The sequence below is a fragment of the Apteryx rowi genome, unplaced genomic scaffold (genome assembly GCF_003343035.1).
Source record: "Apteryx rowi isolate R43461 unplaced genomic scaffold, aptRow1 scaffold_129, whole genome shotgun sequence".
Taxonomy (NCBI): Eukaryota; Metazoa; Chordata; class Aves; order Apterygiformes; family Apterygidae; genus Apteryx; species Apteryx rowi.
This window is the reverse complement of record NW_020447519.1, coordinates 1266701-1287937: the sequence shown is the minus strand read 5'-3', so window position 1 is coordinate 1287937 and position 21237 is coordinate 1266701. Positions and strand designations below refer to the sequence as shown.

The following is a 21237-nucleotide window of genomic DNA, read 5'->3' as shown; positions in this document are numbered from 1 at the left end:
GGCAATGTTTGCATGTTCTTTAGATCTCAATCATTTTGAATCTTTCTCCTGCTTTTCCCAGCTTCTTCTGCTCAGTAAGCTTTTTTAATATGGAGTACTGTTAAATAGCTGTAATTAAGATTTGGAATGCCCTCTTTTCATTCAGGCATTTAGTTTTTAATTCTTTTTGAACAAATCATCACAGTGCATTTGCAGATGTTATATAGGCTTACATTAGTTATGAAACATTTTGCTCTGTAAATCTATCTACCAATCTTACTTCTCTGATTTGATAGCTATAAAGGGGTATGAAGTCAAAGAATTTGGATTTTCTTGGTGTTTTTATGTTCAAACTATCTAAGCGCATCTTGTCTTCAAAATTGCCCAGGCATTCTGCCAAAAATACGATTTCTTGTAAAATCTTCCTTCCTGCTACTTCAGGTCAGAAGCAGAAATATTGGATAGGCAGCCTGTTTGACTTATCAGCTCTTCTCTTTGATGCTAGTACAAATACAGCAGATGACAGACGGATAAAGATGAAAAACAGAATAATGCTCCTATTAATTAAAAAAAAGCATTTCAACTTGCAAAAATGACCTTTTCTAAATAAGTATTTTTTTTTGTGTGAAATATTCTGATTATTTTCTAAACCTGTTTTTCTTGTTTTGTTTACAGTTCATTTATACAGGGAAATTGTTTTGCTTTCTTTGTAAATCAGCTTCTGCAGAATAAAGCAAATGAAAGTGTGCTGTACAGGGACATGTCTAGTACACAGCATTTTCTTCAGCATTCTTCTATAAGGAGTGCTGACTATTAAAAACAATATTTTAGCATCACTGTATGGAGGCTTAGCTGAAATTAATTGGCCATTTACTATTTAAAGTGTCAAGTTGCTCTGCAAGAGGTTTTGCATTCAAGTTACAATATCTGAAGATGATAATCTACATAGTAAAAAGGAAAATATTGTGGTCTCTCAAAAACAAACATGACTGAGAGCAAAATACTTAGTCTACTGCATTATAAAGTTTATGAGGTACTCAAATCTCTCCAGTGGTTATTTGTTCATTATCCCTCCAGTTACTCTGCTGCTCAGTATAAACAAACTATCAGTTTTTGTTTTCTTCTCCACTGCTGGTTGTGTTTTTCTTTAGTCAGCTCCTTACTGCATAGAACATTTTCCTTCAGAACTGCACATGTGAGTTCTTACATATGTATATGCTCATGCCGTACTGCAGAGATACACCAGTTCCTTTCTAATCACCGTGCGTCCAGTGGCCACTGACAATCTCCTCTATCATCACTGGAGCCCCTTGGGTATAATATGTTCCATGTCATGTGCAATAATTTCATGTATTATCATCATATGTATTCTAGAAGTAGAATAAGTTCGGGTGGTGCTACACTTTGCATGCATATCCCCATAACCTAGCAGAAAGGCCTTTATCACTAGGAGTTACCTGTAATTTTAGTGACCAAGTATGGCATTTACACTGTGTGCTACCAGAGTGAATATTATTTTCACATTGTAACAGTTTGCTAACTTTTACTTAATTCTGAGGTGGAATGCTTTTATAAAATATCCTGTTCTCTGAAATAAGTCAAGTGAGTCAGTGAAGTTCCAAGGATATAGTGCCTCTTCAGCCTTATGACACTAGGAGAAATAATCACAATGGGATTAATATAAAATATTAATACCATTCAAATGGATTTTCTTTTTGCCTTTTTCACAACCTTCATATTTATTCTTCTTCCTGAACTCAGCCTTTGCAACCTTTTCCTATTCAACATCCAACTTCCATTGCTGCTTTTGAAATTCTAAATCTTATAGGTGTTCTTACCAGGACTATATTACATAAAGGCTGCTGTAGGTAATAGTTATCATGTTACTTAAAAGTTCACTTTTTATTTACATATGTAAATGTTTAATTATGTAATAATTAAAATAAATATGTAATATGATTAAAATAAATCATATATTAATTTACTACTTTTATGGTAAAATTGGTATGGAATATACATTTTGTTTAAATATTGTTAAAATTTTTTTAATGCATATTGTTTTTATATAATTAAATCAAAATTATATAAGATACTTATGTTGAAATATACTTAATTGTGTGTTTAGTAGTGGCTAGACATGTGGTTGGGGCAATGGTGATTTAAAAAAGAATGAGGTTTATAATGGTTAGTTGGCAGGCAATGTATCATGATGAAGTGGCAGATGGACATCTGAGTCACTACACATTATAAAATATTACAAATATAAAGTCAAATGAAGTGGGATAATTTACAAAGGAAATGGCCTGATTCCAGCTTTTATTTTCTATTAAATTCCTTATTAACACTGAGTTCTTATGCTTGCCTTCCCCTTTGTACCTATTAGGGGCAAAGTGTGGATAACGGCACTGTAAAAATAAGGACATGCAGAAAAAAAAGAAACAAGCTAGGTCCTTCTGGATTGTCTCATGCTCACTCCTGCTTTTGGAAATCCATCTGTAGAAGATGGTATACAAGTGCATGGAAGATGGATGACTTGCAACATAAGAAATATGTTGCAATCAGCGGAAAATAGCAAATGATGCACTCAGATTTAGAAGAAGGGTGTCTTCTAGGAAAACGTTGGAACTGGACTTTCCTCTAGACATGAATTCTAATCTAGTCTGATAGTGCATGGAAATTTTCACTATCTATTATTAGTTGCTTGGTAATTTATATTAAGTTAGTCATCTGGTCTATTACTGCAAGTCTTTATTTGCACCAGAAACTCCCTGAGAATTGGCATATCAGCAGGCAGATCACAGACATTTTCCATATGAAATGAGTTTGAAGAGAGGAGCCTTAAATGCTACTCCCTTTACTGTGCTTATTCTTGATTCAGCCTCAATGCTCAATTGAAACTTCCAGTCCTCAGACTTTGTATTTAAGCATGATATAACACTGAATAGGTTAAGACCATTTTTTTAATACTGGCATGGGGTGAAATAAGAGATACTGGTGAATGGTGTATGGATCTGTGTGACAGCTATATCCTAAAACACAGTGAAAACACCATGATCTTTGCCTTTGATGGAATTTCATACCTAAATCCTTAATCTGTCAGTTGATATGAAATGTTCTGTTTGTCATTACAGTAAAAATTTATACCATGCACAAGGGATCATTCTCTATGATGAGTAAAAGAGTATGACTCCTCTTCGACAGGGGTAAATGTTTTATGAAGTGTTTGGCATACATCTGGTCAGAAAACTGTAAGGCTTTTTGTGCTTGGCTCATAATCACATATACTGTTTTATAAGTGTATCATTTTCATAATCTACTTTTCATAATTAAACATTTCCTATTTGTGCAGTTCAAAGGCCAAAGAAGATTTCATGGCCAAGATGCAGAATATCATGCAAGGTGATTAGAACGGAAATATTTGAATCCTTTTTATATCTTATTTCATGGTATGCTCATTGTTTCTTTGACAGTTATGGTCTGTGCCTTGTGACTCACAGTGACAAAGACAGGCAGAATTGCAGTTCTGATTTTTAAAACAACGTCCCGCAGCATGAGTCAGGCTTTAGATCTGGCCTTTGTCCTTCCTTTGCCTTTGTTCTTATCGTTCTGTCCTGCCCCGTGGTTACAGCCTCTCAGAATAGTATATTCTTGATTTAAGGCAATTTGTTCCTGGTGAATGCCAGGGAAAATTATACAGGATGCTGACTTGTCATTTCCTCATTAAGTTAAACTACTTTATACTCTGTTGTAATGGGCACTTTAAAAAACAAACTCCAATTCCCAGCCTTCAATGCCACCTCTCTGCAAGGTTAGCTCACTGAGATTACATCTGATTTCAAGGGCCATCTTGATTTTAGTCGCATCATTGATAAACTGTCCAATTAGTTTATTCTCCAAAACCAGAGAATTTAAAAAGAACATTTTTTGCATCCTCTTTGACTATGGACTTCAGCATCCAGAAAGGATGGCACAACTTTAAATAGAAAAATATGAGGTCAGTATATTCTGTTTCTTCATCTGTCTCTTTTCCCTGAGGTAAGTATGAATATTGTTTTTCCTTCCCTTCACGTTTTCAACATTTCATTAAAAATGGTACCACCATCAGTCTGGTGGGATAATATTTCCTTTACAAAGTAGGCTGACTGCCAGATAAAACAGACTTCTTTGATTTTCTGTAAAAATCTACTGTTCATTCACTCTTGAATGTTACATAGTCATTGCCTTAAGTGGTATAAGCTAAAGCCGGTTTTATACTTAGGGATAGAGTACCAAAGGTTGTTTACATATGCAGTGACCCTGTTCTTGTTATTGTTAGTACTAAGCTTTCTGAAAGTGATTTAACATCCTAAGACTTTGTCTGAGACTGAGAGATAATAAATAAATAATGCAACTACATGCATTTCTTCAGGAACTCAAGTTTGGGTTGTAGTTTTACTTTCTTAATCATCTAGTGTGATTATTGAGGATTAAGTGCTTGGCAGAATGGATACTACATCATTCTGTCAACACAGAGGATGCTACAAAACTATGTGGAAAAGGTAGTTGTTGGCCAACTGGAATAGCTTTTACATACACAAACACAGTAGGTTTGTTTTGTTTCATTTTATTTTCCTGTGAGTAATGCTTTTATGCTTTTTGAAAGAGGGCCAACGAAAACTTTTAGGATTGTTTCTTTAGGGTAACCTATGCTTTAGGGGACAATAATTTGATGTCCTGTTTAATCCAACACATTGGATATCAATGCCAAGGAGCTGCTCTTCCCTTGGTCTCTTGCAGGATGGTATAACAACTGCCCAGTTCCTGACAGCTAAAGCTAAGGCAGAGTTCAGCTGCTGAAAAGGTCTTGCTTTCTTCTCCTGCATATTTGAGATTGATAATTTCACATTTAGATGGACTTTGAAAGGCAGCTGCCATTTAACAGGAGCAATGCTTCCAGAAGTGCATCAATCCATTTTTATGGCAAGTTCAGGGGGAGGGTCATGGAGTGATATGCTCTGAGGATATGCTTCTGTTGAAATTATGCAGAGCTTCACTTTTAACATCTCTGAAATAGCCTTGGATTCCTTCAAGGTACAATAGGTTTTGACAAGTCATCCTAGTGCTCTTTAGAACATGGCCACTGTGGTAGAATGAATGTTGAGTGGTTTGGAGGAAATGCTTTGGAGCAGGTTGCACACGTCTGGTGTTTCTGGCAACACAAAAAATTTAGGAGTTTTAAGTTTACCTCAGTCCTGGAGACTTGTCCTCCACGGTTGTAGGAAATAGTAAGGAACACTGGAAGCAGTGCCATTTCCATAATGGCATCATCTTTATCTGCTTAAACTAACTCCAGACTTTCACTCACGTGCTGGTATTGGCTAGATAATGGGATGTCTGAAAGCTAGTTTTCTTCACAGCTGAAGAAAAAAATAGTTTAGTCTACTGAGAACAAATTTCTGGAATCCCAATTTTTCATCTAATATGAAAAACTCAATCTAATAACCTCTAAAATTGTACAGGAATAATAAAGGTAAATTTTATATGACCAACATCTGACTCAAAGGAAAGCCATATATATTGAATCACTAAGCATTACTAAATGGCACAATATGGATCTAGATAAAAAGCCCAAGCTTGTTCCAAATGAGCTCACAAGTTTTAAAGTGGTATAGTCATATTAGCATGGTGGCCTGTCTAAGCTGAGATGTTAGTCTGGGGAGTGTGCTATGTTAATATGGCTATTTTGATTTTGGAACCCAAGCAAAGGTACGTATCTCTCCGCAGCACTGCGTTTTGCTGTGCTGTGTCCAGTAACTTTGCACAATAGTATTGCCTAGTATTATATTTGTTGTTCTGTAATCCAAAGAACAGCTCGGTGCTGGTGATACCTGAATGGACTAGAGTGCCTACTGCCCATCTTAAATTATGCTCTCTTTATAGGATAGATTTCAATTCTTAAAAATAAGTAGTAACAAAGTGGTGACCTGGTTGCTGAAAGTTTGTTGTAACCTAACAGCCTCCTTGTGCTGCTTCCAATTAATATTCTTGAAGTAAAAGATTACTGCTTACATATGATCTACCTTCCGTCAGTGAGAAAATACAGTGAATGACTTTCTGAGGTATTGCATGCAGGCAGGGCATTAAGCAGATATTCTCATGTATGATGTTTCTCTGAAATGCTAAAATTTGACTTACCGTCTGCAGTCTGTGATGTTTGCTATGTGTTGTCTCATTTACTTTATTTAAATTGCTATCCAATAAATGTTCCATTGATTTTCAGCATATTGAGGTCTGTATGATTTATAAAGAGTTGGCATGTTCATTGAAATCTTAGTTTTATATGTCTTTATTTTCTTTGAAGATTTTTAAAAGTAAAAGCAACAAAAAATACGGCATTATTTCATTTCCCTGCTTGTGATGCTTTATTGTGTGTTCAGCCTAAGATACACCTCAAGACATTTGAGAAAGCTGTTAGTCTAATTATTTTAGAACTTGGAATCAAATAAGTTTACATTTCTTAAGTGGTCAGACATAACTGAAGAAACTTTCTTTTGTTCTAATGCTATGCTATTTTGATGCAAAGATGAGGTCTAAATAGCATATGTTGGGTCACTGTGATGAATTTAACCACTGAGATTGAAATTCAGAAAATTCTTACATTCAGTCCTCTGGGTTAGTTTGCTTCTCTGTATTGCTGAAATGCCCATGGACAATTGGTTAAACACTAACACAGGCATCTTCTGTCTGATCTGTACAGTAATCTTTAACCCCGTCGAGTGAATTGCTGGGTGCTGAATCAGGAGAGAACAGGGCCACCTCACCTACTGAATTCCCATCACAGACATGTACAATACTCTTAAAAAGTTGGTCGTTGGAAGATTGCAGGATTTGGTCAGATGCATACTAAGCTACTCACAATTTAATTCACTATTTCACTCGATAATGATCCTGTGAGGTAAATAATTATGTTCTTCCAAGCACTGCTTAATATTCCTTTTAATTAAAGCATTTTAAATTTGTTGTTGAAATTGACCTTGAGGATGTTGGCTTCATTGCACACTGTTTTTAGGAGAGATAATATAGATGGTCGAGAAGATAACTACTCCCACTGAAAACAGCGAGCTGTCTTGCATATTCAGATTGAAGAGCAAAATGCCAAAACTATCCCACTGGAAACCAGAAACCTCTTCTTAGGGGGGGATGAAAGTAATACAAACATCTTTGTGCAGCTCTGTCTATGGCTCAGTACTGCTGCTCAGCATGGTATGTCATCATCTGGCTGCTGCTGAATTTCAGATTCACATTTTTAACTTGTGGTTCAGGTTTATTTTAGATTTATTTGCAGTTTTTATCATTCGCAGAATTGCACAGAATCACAGAATGGTTGAGGCTGGCAGGGACCTCTGGAGATCGTCTAAGTCCAACCCCCCTGCTCAAGCACGGTCACCTAGAGCACATTGCACAGGATCGCACCCAGGTGCGTTTTGAATATCTCCAGGGAAGGAGACTCCACAACCCTCTGGGCAAACTGTTCCAGTGCTCTGTCACTCTCACAGTAAAGAAGTTTTTCCTCATATTCAGATGGAACTGCCCGTATTTCAGTTTGTGCCTGTTGCCTCTTGTCCTGTTGCTGGGCACCACTGAAAAGAGTCTGGCCCCAACAGTTAATGTTTTTTGATTTTGCTGTTTGCAACAGGAGCAAGTGCATTGAAATAAAAAGGGTGAAAGTCAATAAAAATCTGACTGTCATCCTTTGTGCCAGGGAGCTGAGAGAGTTAAAGGAATACTGTCAAATCACTAAGACCAAATTATAAGTTACATAAATGAAATGAAAAAGCTTGCTATTGCTATTCATTTCTGAGGTACTGACCTATTTTAGAAATGTTCAAGGCTTGGAAGGCAACTGGATTCTACACCCAAACATTTTCTGTACTAAATATAAAGTACTCTAATGATAGGTTTAAAATTGGATAGTAACAAGATTATAATACTGTTCAAGGTGAAATACAAGAAGGAAGAAAAATACTATTCCTTGCATAGTAAAAAGTAAACAGGATGTTCTTTCAGCTTAAATAGTACAGGATGTGATTAGTAACACAGTTAAGTATTATCTCTTTAAAATCCTTTCTGTTTGAGAGGAATGATTCAAGTGCCCACAGATATTTTATGTATATGTCTTTATGCATATGTATAGAGTCAAACACTATTTCCACTAGACTGAATGAAACTTTACTATTGTCACCAGTGGGAACATGATGAGGCTGTTTGTAAGAATGTAGTCTAAAGGTTACAACGTAGAAGAGTCACAGAAGTGACTTGCCTGTGGTTCACTCACTGCACATTACTGAAACTTGAGGTTTGTGTATGACATTCTCCCCATTTCTAAAATTGTCATTCTCACACTTTAATAACATTTCCAAAATGCTTTGAGATCCTAAGACTGGGGATGCTGTACATTTCCTGTAAATGCCTGGTGCTGTTTTTATGCCTGCACTGCGTTGTACTCCAGATGGTATTGATATATTTTTGGTGTATACATCTTTGTGGCTCTCGTGGGGGCAAAAAATAGGAATGATAACCATGTTCCTGGAAAAGAAGATAGCTTTTCAAGATGAAGCTTGTATGTTAAAGGATATCATGGGAGGTAATATCTCACCTTATTTACATTTTATTTTAAAGAGTTGTTTGTTTCTTTTTAATTGAGTGAGATGGTATCTGACTAAACAAAAATCCATTTTTGTGAATATTTGCACAGCAAGTCTGCCTGAGAGAGCAAACGGACTCTATTCTTTACACTTTTGGTTTATGGCTAAAGATTTTTGTTGTTCTTCAGTACTGTAGAGTTGTCATTAACTAGGATTAGATGAAGGCTTGTTGTGTTTTTTTTTATTTCATCTGGGATAAATCATGTCAGAGTTGGCTGATTATGTGATCTCTGCCTTCTTCATACTAGCTTTAACCAGCAGACAGATGATGTAAAAATGTCCAAGAAAAAAAAATAGAGCAAAAATGGCCTTTATGTATGTGACCTAAATCAACTATATTCTTTGCAAGAGTATCTGTTCAGTCCAAGTGAAGGGCATCACTTCTGTGGATTTTGGGTTGACAGATGTGGTTCTTTGGTGTGTATGAAAGTAGCTTATGTGCTAATATCCGGATAGAGAATGACTTTTAAGCTCTAGTACGTCACGGATCAGAGCAGCATCTGCACTGCCTGCCTGTCTGCTTCTGTGATTTGTGTTTTGTCTTTCCACTTGGTGATACTCTTAGTGTTTTTGGGGGGCTGAGTTTTGTATTTGAATTAATTCTGTTTGTTTCATAGTAAGAGAAATAGATTAGATTAGATTGAGTTATCTTTTTGGAAACATATAAAGGTAAATTTTGCATTATCCTGTGTCCAGTAAAATAAGTCTGCTTCCAAAGAGCAGTTTTGTTAAAGAAAGAACTCTCAGCCATTGATACTGAAAAAAAGAAGGGGAAATGTTTGGCTCTATTTGCTCTTAGTGAATGCTGTAACTGAAGACTTGGACCATAATACTTTTTATGCTCAGTGTTCCTGAAGCTGAAGATACCTAGTCATGATTCCCAGCAAGATTCTAGTCTACCACAACCCTTCTGGGGGCACACGTACAGAGACTTATAAAAGTACTAGAAGGCGTAAAAAGTCTCTTGGAGAGTTGTTTCAAAATGGATATCGTGTCAAAGCTGGACATAATGTCCCTGAAAAGGAAGAGCAGCCTACTTTTCGAAACTCCCTGGTGTCTTGTTATAGGGTCGGCTCCTATTGGGGTAAGGTCCAACTCTAACTTTAAACATTTTCTTCAGAGCTGTAGTTTGTGATTCTGTCTGTGGTGCTAGTGTTGTTCTTTTCTGTGAAGATACTGTATTTAATTTTTCAACTTCAAAATAATACTACAGGATTTCAATTGCCTTATAGGAAAAATACCTTCCCAAATTCACAAGATGTAATGTGCCTGTATCTCTAATATCTCATTAAAGGGGTCCAGTGTTCTAGAATCAAATAATCTGTTCTTTACTGAAGTACGGAATGTAATATTCTGCAATAGTGGTGCTATTAAGAAAATGATTTAGGTTATTTTTAGAACTACTGTAATTATTTCAGCAGGTGTAAACGTAAGCTAAAGAAATGTGCAGCAGAGAGGATTATTAAGGATGGTTTGATATAGTGTTGTTTGAAAGCTATTAGTATACAACCTATGTAGATTATGAACCTGATGTAGTTTTACTCTTCTGAGTCATAGGTTATTTATTTTTGCCCTGTTTGTACACTTGTGTAATACAAATAGGCAGGGAAATGTATCAGAATATTTTGCGTTGCTTCCAAGGAAGGACAGATTCTGTATCTCCTGTCCTATTTCTTCTTGTCTTCCATGTCAGTGTTATTTGAACTGTTATTTTCAAACCTGTCCTGTTCTGTCCACTTCTGGGAGTGGAATCCCAGGTTGCTCTGCTGAGCTGTGTGAAAGCATTCAGGACAGGAGGATTTTTCATCCTTAAAGTCATCTCTTCATTACATATGTCTCAGGAAGGGTTAAAACTGATTTTCAAAAGATGGATTCTTGTTTATTTAATCTTCAGTAAACCATATGGTCTCAATCAAATATAGGGTAGCAATAGCCATTGATAGTTTTGATGAATAATGAAATCATTCACTGAAAATGCCATTCATTTTATTAAAGTGCTTATTGTATTATTACTCTAGATGCTCAAATAATAGAAGTATCTTAAAATGTGTAACAAGACTATTTGGAAATATTTAGACCAGTGCTGGAGTGGTAGTTTAATATGTTGTAATAACATGCTGTTAAAAGAAAAAAAATATTCAGGAAAGAGATTAGTTTAAAAGAATTTGAAGAAACAGCTCAGTTGAAGTGCTCCTGGGTGAATGGTTTGCAAAGAATAGAAATGAAATAAAAATCCCTACAAAATCCCTAGAGATGTGGATTAAATTCTTATCCTAATACTTCTGGATATGCTATTGACAGAAGCAACAACACATGGAAAGATGAAAGGGATCATATATTTCCTTGAGAAATAATGTCATGCTTGATCCTGCAAGCATGCAAGAAAACTCTGTTCAACTAGATTAACCTCTCTCATGTAAAATGAGAAAATGTCCCATCTCCTGTTTCTCTTTTGTAGACTGTCTTTAAGAACAGGTAATAGTTTAGTTGTGCTTTCCTTCTCTTCCATTTTACAGATTTACAATTACAAGTTTCCTTTGCTGGGGTTTGTAACCTATGGGTAATCCTGATTGCTGCTGTATGCTAATCCAGTTGAAAGCATCAATTCAGTAGAAAGACTGCAAAACTGCCTGACAAGCAGGAAGATACCATATTCAAGCAACTTTTAGGACTAAAATGCAGAATAAAGCTTTTTTTTTTTTTTTCTTTCTGTAAACTTCATAGAGAAAACTATTTTCTACTCTTAATTTTAATGCCACTGGTACTTTTATGCTAGCTTAATGTAACCAAATAACTTAGTGCTTGCCTTTTGGTAGTTATCTGCCTTTATAAATATATGCATTATGCAAATAAATAATATTTTTGAAGTAAAATTAAGCCTTTTCTTCAACCCTTCAATCTTTGTCTTAAATTATTAAAGGAATCTGGTTTGATAATCATAATAGTCTAAAAAACCTGTGAATCTCTGCGCTCTATCCTGGGCATGATTTCAGCTCAAAGAAACTAAAGCATACTTTAGTGATCCTTTTAGAAGCTGGAGTCTCCTGATGGCCTGATCCTTCCATCACTGTCTGTTTTACAGCTCTAAGAAATACAGAATCATAGGACTGCAAAATTGCTGGGACAGCAGATAATCTTGCAGAATTCATTTCTCTCCCCCAGGAGGAGGTTCTTATTTGTATGTGCATGCTTGAAGTCTGTGCTTTTTTCGTACTAGTATATGAACATGAGGACTTGAAACATAAGTAGTCTTAGGGCTGTCTACTCTTTGGATGGGAGACCATAGAAATCCCAAGATGTTATGGCTAAACAGTCGTGGATGACTTAGAACATTTTCTTTTGCTGCGTCATCACTGCTGAGTTGGTGGATGGGGAAAAGAGAGATGACCAACTGGTTGCATCAGTAAACCATCAAATTAAGCTACAGTAATTGTAAGGAAAGTTAAATCAGCTTGTATGTGTTAGCGTTAAGTGCATGTATAGTTTGAAAAGAATGAATTTTAAATTGGTTTAGTTAAACCACAGTGACTTTTTGGACAAGGCTACTGTGTTTTAGTAGAGTATCATCATCATAAAACAAAGGAATAGAAATCTTTTATCTTTCTGGCAGTAGTGAGAAGCATAAACGTACTTTTTTCACTACTTTTGCAGATGACTCTGTTAATACACATGGAGCAGAATAAGAGTTTTATAAAAGCACTTTGTTGAGTAGATCAGCAATATCAGGCCCTTGATTGCATGTGTGTATTTTTCTTCTGATCAGAGAGTATTTCTAGCTACATTAAATCTTTTGATGCTTAGTTTTTGTATAAATTGCAATATAGAGAATTAGAGTTTTATTCAAGTCAAATGCCATAAGAAAATTCCAATATAAAATGTGTTGCCAAGAAAAAGGTGAGTGACGGGCTGGAAACAAAAGGGCAAGTAAGGAGCATTTCATTCAGCAGTTCCCTTAATTAATTTAGCAGACAGGATCCCATTGAATGTCAAAATTAGAATGGACTTTACTGAAGTACACATGAAATTGATCCTACCTCAACTATTAATTATATTAACTACAAAATTGTTTTACATTTATTTCATATTAAAAGTAATAATTCTTCCCTGCATTAATAGAATGCATTCCCAAATATTGTTTAGGAAAGAAAGATGACCACATTCCTATCGGTAGATGTAGAGCTGACAGAGCTTTGGGAAAATGAGTGAAATTTTTAATGGTGTTCCTATTACAGAATTTTGATTACTGTTCTTGATGCATAAGCAAATTTAATAAATTTCTAATCTCAGTGAGTTGGTGGGACTGAAAGAGAGACTGTCGTCTTAGTTATAAATGAATCAGATTTGATTTGAGAACAGTGGAAAAAAATAGTCATGGAGCATTGTGTTACTCATTGCATGCAGTTAATTTTCAGAGCTGGGCCACTCTTTATGGACTTTTGCCAATAACTGCTCCTAAGTTAGACTCATCAGAAATTAAACCGACTTAAACAGAAAAGATTTTGATTTTCTGTGGATTCATAGTAATCTAACATAAAAACAAACACTGAAGCATGAATACACACTGAGTAATTTAGGCCATTTTTTATTTTGACAGCAGTCTCAGTGCCACGGGCTTATTGGTGTGAAGATTACTCTGTCATCAGCTTACAGATGCATATATGATTGCAAGTACACTTTGGCATGTCATTAATACTAGCACCAGAATGAAGTGTTCTTTGGGCTTTTCCTCTGGGAAATACTCAGTTCATTCATCATCCCCTTGTGAAGTACAAGATGATACTGATAATCATATATTTAAAGGCAAAGTCATTTCATCCAAGTTTTATGCTTACAGTTTATTCCCAGCAGCTGCTGCTTGCAGTCTGTTTGAAGAATAAGGCCGAAACCTCTGAGTTAACTGCAGTCTTTCAAAATGCATGCAATTTACTGCCGAGGGCTTAGAGAGCCAAGCACATACATACAAAGACGATGCCTCTTACCTCTTTCACAGTCAGCTTTGAAACATAGCTATTCAAGACTGGGAATTCCCCTTTCTTCTTTGTTTTAATTCAGCTAGTGTTAGTGGATGCCCAAAAGGCCACACAAGGTCTTCAAACGGTATAACCTACTGGGGAGATGTGCACATTGTACAGTGTGATTTGCCCCATCCTACTACGTAGAGTTGTTTTGGCTGAGTGACTCTTCACTGTAGTAGCTATGGGGAATAAACACTGCAGTGATCTCAGGTGTAGTGGCTTTTGCTTGCAGACAACCCCCCCCCCCCCAATATTTGCATGCTTAACCCTTGAGAGCAAGGTAGTATGAGTACATGGAAACAGGGTTATTCCAACCTACCATCTGCAGCTCTCACTACCATGGTCCAGTCCTTTTATCGTTTTGTTCGGTCCACTTTTCACAGTTCTTTTTTACACTGTTCTGGAATACCTATTTGTTATGAATATGGCTGATTTTCCTACTTGAAACAGGCTTCTTCCCTGCTGAACTGTCAGCCTTTCAGCCCTGTTTGCAAATTATCTCCGTTTCTTACCGTGGCCAGTGCTGAGAATGCTATTCCCAGCCTCAGCTTTTTTCCTTCTGAGCCAGGTTCTCCTGGTCTCTGACAGTGCCATCAATCAGTGCCAAATGGCTTTTAAAGCCCTCAGACTAGATTTTGTACTGAAGGGAATTACAAAACTCAGAAGGGAACCAGTAGTTTCATTACTAAATCCAGTCCGCTAACACTCCATCCTACTGAGGCAGATTGTAGTCCTTGTTCAGCACTTGGGCAGGAGCAGTGACTGTCAGGGCAAACAAAAGTGTTTTCCTGCGGTGTTCTTTCTGCTGATGAATTTTGTTTGATGTAATGCCTCTACCTAGCTTGAAAAGAATACAATTTTAATGGACATTGAAAATACTTGAAATTCATCATTTTTACAGGCTTCAAAGGTATATTAACATGAAGTGTTTTCAACTCTATCTCATAAGCATACTTATTTAACAGAGGACTTTTTGGAATAATACAAAATGTATTTTATAATAAATACAAAAATTCAGTATTTCTAGCATGTCCAGTTTTTCTCTAAAAGCTAATAAAACATAAAAATGTTTTCTATAAATATGAAGAAATAGCATCAGGTAGAATCATGGTAATTGTCTGTGAAGTTTTTGATATCTCATCTGGAGGATCTGCCCTTTCTTAGTGCCTTTTCATAGGGTCATACACCTTGTAATGTCTTGATACTATGAGCTGCATGGGAACAAATTCCTATGAAATGCTCTGTTGCTGCTAGTATGATGGAATTCCCAGAATATTTGCAAGACAGGAAATACAGATAATCATATAAAACAGCATGGGTAAAGGAACCTGATAACAAAATTGTTCAGGTCTTGAAAAGGGTGGAATACTGAAGGGGATTCATATGCCATCATGATAAGGATAACTGTAATTTTCATCTCATTTTTATTCTTCATATTTGAACCACACAGAGCAGGTGATACGCTGAGGTTTCTGAAGATCAAAATTGGACCCTTTCTGTGTAAGAATTGCTTTAGCTATAAAACACAGTCCCGTAAGTGATCTCCCAGACAAGATAGAGAGGTTAGAAGGTGATTCTACACAGGGCAGTTCTATTTGTAGATCAAGTAAGCTGGCCGTCTGCTTACTTTTCTAAATGTTAGTCTCTGTAGGAAATTTTTTTAAAGTAGTGTAGGCAGTAGCAAATGCAGAACTCAATCTGTAATGATTTTCTTCTTCAGCAAAGAATACATTAAACCCACCCTCTCCTTGGTATGTCATTCGGTTTCTCAGCACTTAAAGTATACCTTAAGCATTGTTAGTGTTTGGAAATAGAGGCTTTATTGTTAATTGTTTTTTTTAATTTAATTTTTAATATTGTTTATTGTTTTTTTTAATCATTGCAACAGGTAACAGCCTTCTCATTAACCTCTCCTTGAATGCTTTGCAATATGTTTGAAATGAGGTATTTTTCCCACCAGTAGTTTCTGAAAAAGTTCCGAGGGAGTGGAGTGAGGGAGGTAGCTGGATGGAACGGATCTGAGAAAAGTCAGCATTGCTGGCAGACTTCTGCTCCATCCCTGCCCTCACCACCTTTCTTTTGAAAGGGAATAAGTAGGAATTGTGGGAACCACTGCAAGTGGAGCAGAGAGATATGTCTCCCACAGATTGAGAACTGTGATCCTAAATGTTCAATCTTTATTTGCAAATGGATGTGAAGTTTAGAATTAAGCACCATTTTATTGCTTTTTTTCTAGGTACCACATCCACTTTTCAAGTGATTAATCCTCAGAGTTCCCCAGTGAGTCATGAATTAAAAATAAACTTTATATCCATTTAGTACACAGACAGGAGTAATTTTCTACTTTGTTAAGACTACTTACGAGCCTTAACAGGAGTAAAAATCTTTTTAAATAAATTTCCTAGAATATTACGGAAATTAAGCCTTGATTCAATAAGCATCTCACAATGAGAGACCTCTGCTCATGAAGAGAACCTCTGGACTCCACTGAGATGAGGCAGTTGTGCACATGTTTAGGTTTGCCAAGATCAGTCTTTACTTAAGTCTCTAGAAATAAAAAGTGTTTTATAGCACTAAAAGTGGGTGAAATAAACATCAAGAAAGAGGATAGATGAGATGAAGCTGCCCTGGACCTAAGCCTAATGGCCACAATACCATGTTACACAATTTTTATGTAACTGTTGGCTCTACTGTCTACTAAAAATTATCCTCAAAGCCTTTCATTTAATTTTATAAGCTGTGTATGGGTATAATACACAATGTACCTTTGTTCATATGCTGAATATCTGCAGCAAAATTATTTACTATCAGCATAAGTATCTCTTAGTGATTTAAGCCCTTAATCTTTTATGGTATTTTCTCTTGCGCACGCACTATCTGTTTCCTCTCCTCCTGTATGACTGGCTGGTTTTGCAGTTGTCTGGCAACTGCTATTCAGGCAACCTGATTTCAACACAAAAATTTTGTTTCTTCATAGAAGTCTTTATGTCATTAGTAGCCAGAGTGTAATCTATTGCTATAATTTTAGCTTGATGGAAAGAATTATGGAAGATTTGTAATTTTTAAGAGAGAATGTGTGGTTCTGCTGTTCTCCTGCCTGAGTTTTTGAAAAGTAGGGTGGGGATAGGGAGCATTATTACAATAAAAGATTTTACCTCATTAAGATTTACCAATTTAATCAGGCATATCCACAATCTAGTTTATCCAGGCTATCAGATCTCCTGACCATAATCTGTTATTTTTCACTAAGCTAAGTGGGAGCTTGGAGAAATGAGGAGTTTCAGATCTGTATGCATCTTTAACAGTCTGGAAGAGAAGGACGTGTACTAGCACTACCAACTGAACCTCAGTGAGGTTTTTTCCCATTAGCTTTCAGCTCATGTCTCTCCTCCCATGGCTTCCTACATAGACTAAGGCTTTCTGGTAGGGTACTTCAGCTATTAAAGAAATAATTTTAAAATAATTTGAAAAAGACCTGGTCAGGATCTTCGAACCATTAAGTATGGAAGAATGCTTCAAAGGTATTTGACATTTTGTATGCTACTTATGTTGATTTCATCGATCACTGTCCTTGTGAATCAAATGTTATTACTATAATATGGATTATTCTGTACTAGAGCTAATTTGCTATTTTTTTATTTATTTTTTGTATACAGGCTTAAGATTTTTAAGAGCCCTTAGACTGATACAGTTTTCAGAAATTTTGCAGTTTCTGAATATCCTTAAAACAAGGTAAGAGTTTTGCATGCCCTTTCCTTATGTTCTGAGTAGTTGCAGTAGTGACAGAACATGAATGGCTTAAGTCTCTGGTCCTACTAATATACGTTTTTCTTTTCTCAGAAAAGCACTTGCTATCTTTTCTTTAAACCTTTTTCTTCTAATGAAAGATTTATCAATTTAAGCATCTTTTTTCATATAATCAGTAGATATTTTACTTGATAGATTTTTACATCTGAAATATCTGAGTGCGACCAAGTGCTGAATGAATTACAGAACTCCACACTGGTTAAATATTCCTTCTTTCTGCATTATCAGTCAATAATCTGTTGTCTTGGAAAAAAAACAAATTACAATTCACTGAACAGATTACAGCTAAACTCAACAGAATATAGCTAAAAAGCATTTTGAGAAATAATCATAGTGGCTCTATTTCAGTCCATTTGAACAGAACATCCTTCTTCACACATGAAAAACACATTAAAAACTAATTTTACACTCAGCTATCTTTTTTCTTGTGTTCATTGTCATAGCATTCCTTTAAAATAATATTTAAAATATTCTACGTAACTTTCTTGCTTTCACTGAATCTATATGGTATTTATGGAGAAAAAGGAGTAGGTGCTACAGTACTTACAAGTACATCACTTTGAACAAAAAAAAGAACTTTGCCATGCCTCACAGTTGCAGAGGTTTTGTCTTTTATCATTCCCTAAAATACCTCAGCTGAAGTATTGAACCTATCTTCCAATATTTATTTTTCAATTACTGTGAGCTCAGTTCCATTCTAAAATCCTTTGCTCTTTCTCCCTATTTCTCCATCATTCCCCAGTTGAAGATGCATGTGTGAAGGCTTTATATGCCAGTAACACCAGTTATTTGCTACATTAATTAGGAGTGATGGGCAAATAGATTCTTGAGATGTGTACAGACTTGTGGTATATAGCTGTTTCCTTCAACCCTTAACCTTAAAACTATTCTCCTTGATGTAAAATTCTCATATCACCTGCCTTTAGCTTTGTGACTGAAAGGAATGCAGTTCCTGTCAAGTAAAGAAATTACTTTATGAACATGCAGGAAAGATACAGCCCCGAAGCTTAGAATACTATCCGTTTGATAAGGAAGGAGAATAATTTTACAGATGCTCATAGTATCTGATAAATTTGCATTACAACACAAAAAACAACTTCACTATAAGTCATGGTAGTCAGTGGAAGACTCCCACAAACTCAGAGAATTTTGGATAAATGTTAAAAAACCCTTCAAGAGTGGTGGATTTGTAAATTTCCAGATCCATAAATGAAGGGATACTTCATTAACCACATTCATATTATTCAAAGCTGGCTTATTCAAGATAGACCTGTTTGTTCAAATAGCATTTGTCTGGTGTCAAAATTTATTCTCAGATTAGATATCATCATTTATGTGAATGTCCAAGCATCCATAAATCCCAAATTCTGATTATTAGAAAGCTTGTAAAGCAGAACTTGCTTACATGGCTGCCTGTCAGCTTTACTCAGCTGCTTAACCCCTAGCAGTTTGTCACTGCACTATTTATTTAATTTAAAAACCATCAATGACTCAAAATGATTTTGCATGTACCTCCTTGTTCCTAGTCCTGCAATAGTCAGACACATTTGCTTTCTTGCATATCTTAACTTAATACACTTGAAATGAAGTAAATAATTTGGAATACTATTGATGTCCACAAAGTCTTATTTTGTAAAATTAATGAGTGAAACTGCAACATAACATAATTACAACATAAGAAGAGCCTTGTTTTTTATTTATTGTCTTATGTGAATTTAACTTCTAAAAAGTGGTACAACTAACTACAATGAGAAATTTTCATATTTTCAGTGTCTTAAGTACTATCACCAACAAGACCTATTTAGCATGGATGTTTCATGTGGTGGGTACATGTTTGCTGTTACAGTAGCAAAGTAATATTTTATTGGGAGTTTCTACTTCTGAATTATTAATCCTTCTGAGAAAAATGTAAAAGCAAAGTGCTTAGCACTTGTGCTAAACGACAATCTTTAGCAGTTCTACAAGAGTTAGAACAGTTAAGGTAGTGCCCTCAATAAATTTCTGTTTAATTAAATAAAATCCACTTCTCTGAATTCTGGTAGTGATTTCAATTACATACACTGGTATTCACCACTCTCTAGCTTAAACAATTATTTTGTATTATATGTTTTCAACTAGCTACTTTAAAGTAATAGAGGTGGTTTTGCTTGGGAATGGTCAAAAAATTTCTAGTGTTAAGATAGTTTAGCATTTCTTTCAATCCAAGGTTTTAATGAAATTTTCAACATTTTTGTTAATTTGTAAATATGAAAACAAAGGATTAATAACAGAACCTGAGCTGTTGAACTGAAATAGCAAAATTCAGTATATCATTACTAGCTCTGAAATGATAGTTTAGAAATAATTAGCACTTCTATTCAAAAATTATGCAAATAATAAAGTCCTCTGTTTAAAGTGATATGTGTTCATGTGAAAAAAATTATGCAACAAATTCCACTTCAGGCATTTCAGTGTGCTTCGCATTAATTGTCAGTATCTACTGAGAAGATGAGAAACTGATAGCATATGAAGAGCACTGATGTGTCTTTAATATTTGGTACAATAATAGAAGAAGAAATTCTGTCCTCTTTTTTCTCTCCCCACCCCTGCAATGAAAGAAAGGGTTTACTCTAACTTCTAAATTAAAATTACTACTGGAAGTAGTGACTGAGATATAAGGGTTAAAGGAAGCAATCCCATTCATGAGGTGGACAGAAAGGCCATTCAAGACAATAGAATCCAAAGGAAGAAGCTAAACACTTCACAAATAGAGACAGTGAGAAGACTAGTGTCTTCTAGTTTCTAGTTCTTCTAGTAGTAGTGTGGACATGTTAGATAATTGTTAGAATGTCTGCAAAATTATTAATTGTATTTGTAAAGAAACTTTAAGGCAAAGCAAAGGTTTACAGCAGCCTATTAAAAGCTTATACCAAAGATCTATTTGTGTCCCAAATTTGAAATTAAATACATCTTATTCAGAATATTTTTTTCCTGTATTTTAGGAAATAGAATAAGTTGTGCAATGTTTGACTGAAAATTTCTCTTCTTCTCTTGACTCTTTTCTAACACATTTCAACAAAACTACAGAAGCTTAGGCAAGGCTCACAGTAAGGGATTTTACACAGATGTTGAAAAGAGCTTAAAGAGCAGGAAAATGTTTGTGACTAATCCTTCATCTATATTTAGACTCTGGCAGAAATACAAGTGCGTTTCATAGAGGACAGATAAGGTACAATTTTTAATAAACCTCCAAAAATAAAATGTACCAATTAAGTCATGTAAATAGTTGATTGTTAATGACTGCTGTCATTTACTTGTATTACAGTAATAGATGACCAGATGATAGGTTTTTGCATCAGGAGTTTCTCCTGTCCTAAACTGAAGTGAAGGATGATATTCAGCTTTTCATAATGGAGCTTAGCATCAGCATGAATGCTACCATTTTGTTTAATCTAAGAATTTATGGGCTATGTCTGAGTGCCATCACTAACAAAATATGAACATTAATCAACCATAACTTTAGAAAGAGAGAAACAGGGAATATGTTTTAATGTACATCAACATTAATTGCAAAACTGCAGGTTTAACATCTTAATTTTGAGTACAGTAATTATTACAAATGTTATACATTACCCTTTCCTAGTCCCCACAGATGCCCATTTCATTAACTGTAACTCTTAAAAAAATTTTTTTAGTGGAACTGATGTCTGATTGACTTTCCAAGATCATTTCTCAACTTTTAGAAATTTATTGCACCTTTATTGTCCTCAAAG

General features: G+C 35.4%; 1 protein-coding gene across 18 annotated transcripts in view; it reads left to right on the top strand.

Moving 5' to 3' along the window:
• The window catches only part of KCNMA1 (potassium calcium-activated channel subfamily M alpha 1), a 545549-nt gene that overhangs the window by 345793 nt on the left and 178519 nt on the right, over nucleotides 1-21237 (top strand). For all 18 annotated transcript variants that reach the window (XM_026056020.1, XM_026056024.1, XM_026056027.1 and 15 more), the window contains exon 6: nucleotides 17335-17410. In XM_026056020.1, coding sequence (XP_025911805.1) covers nucleotides 17335-17410 — 76 coding nt within the window. The remainder of the gene's footprint in view (nucleotides 1-17334; nucleotides 17411-21237) is intronic.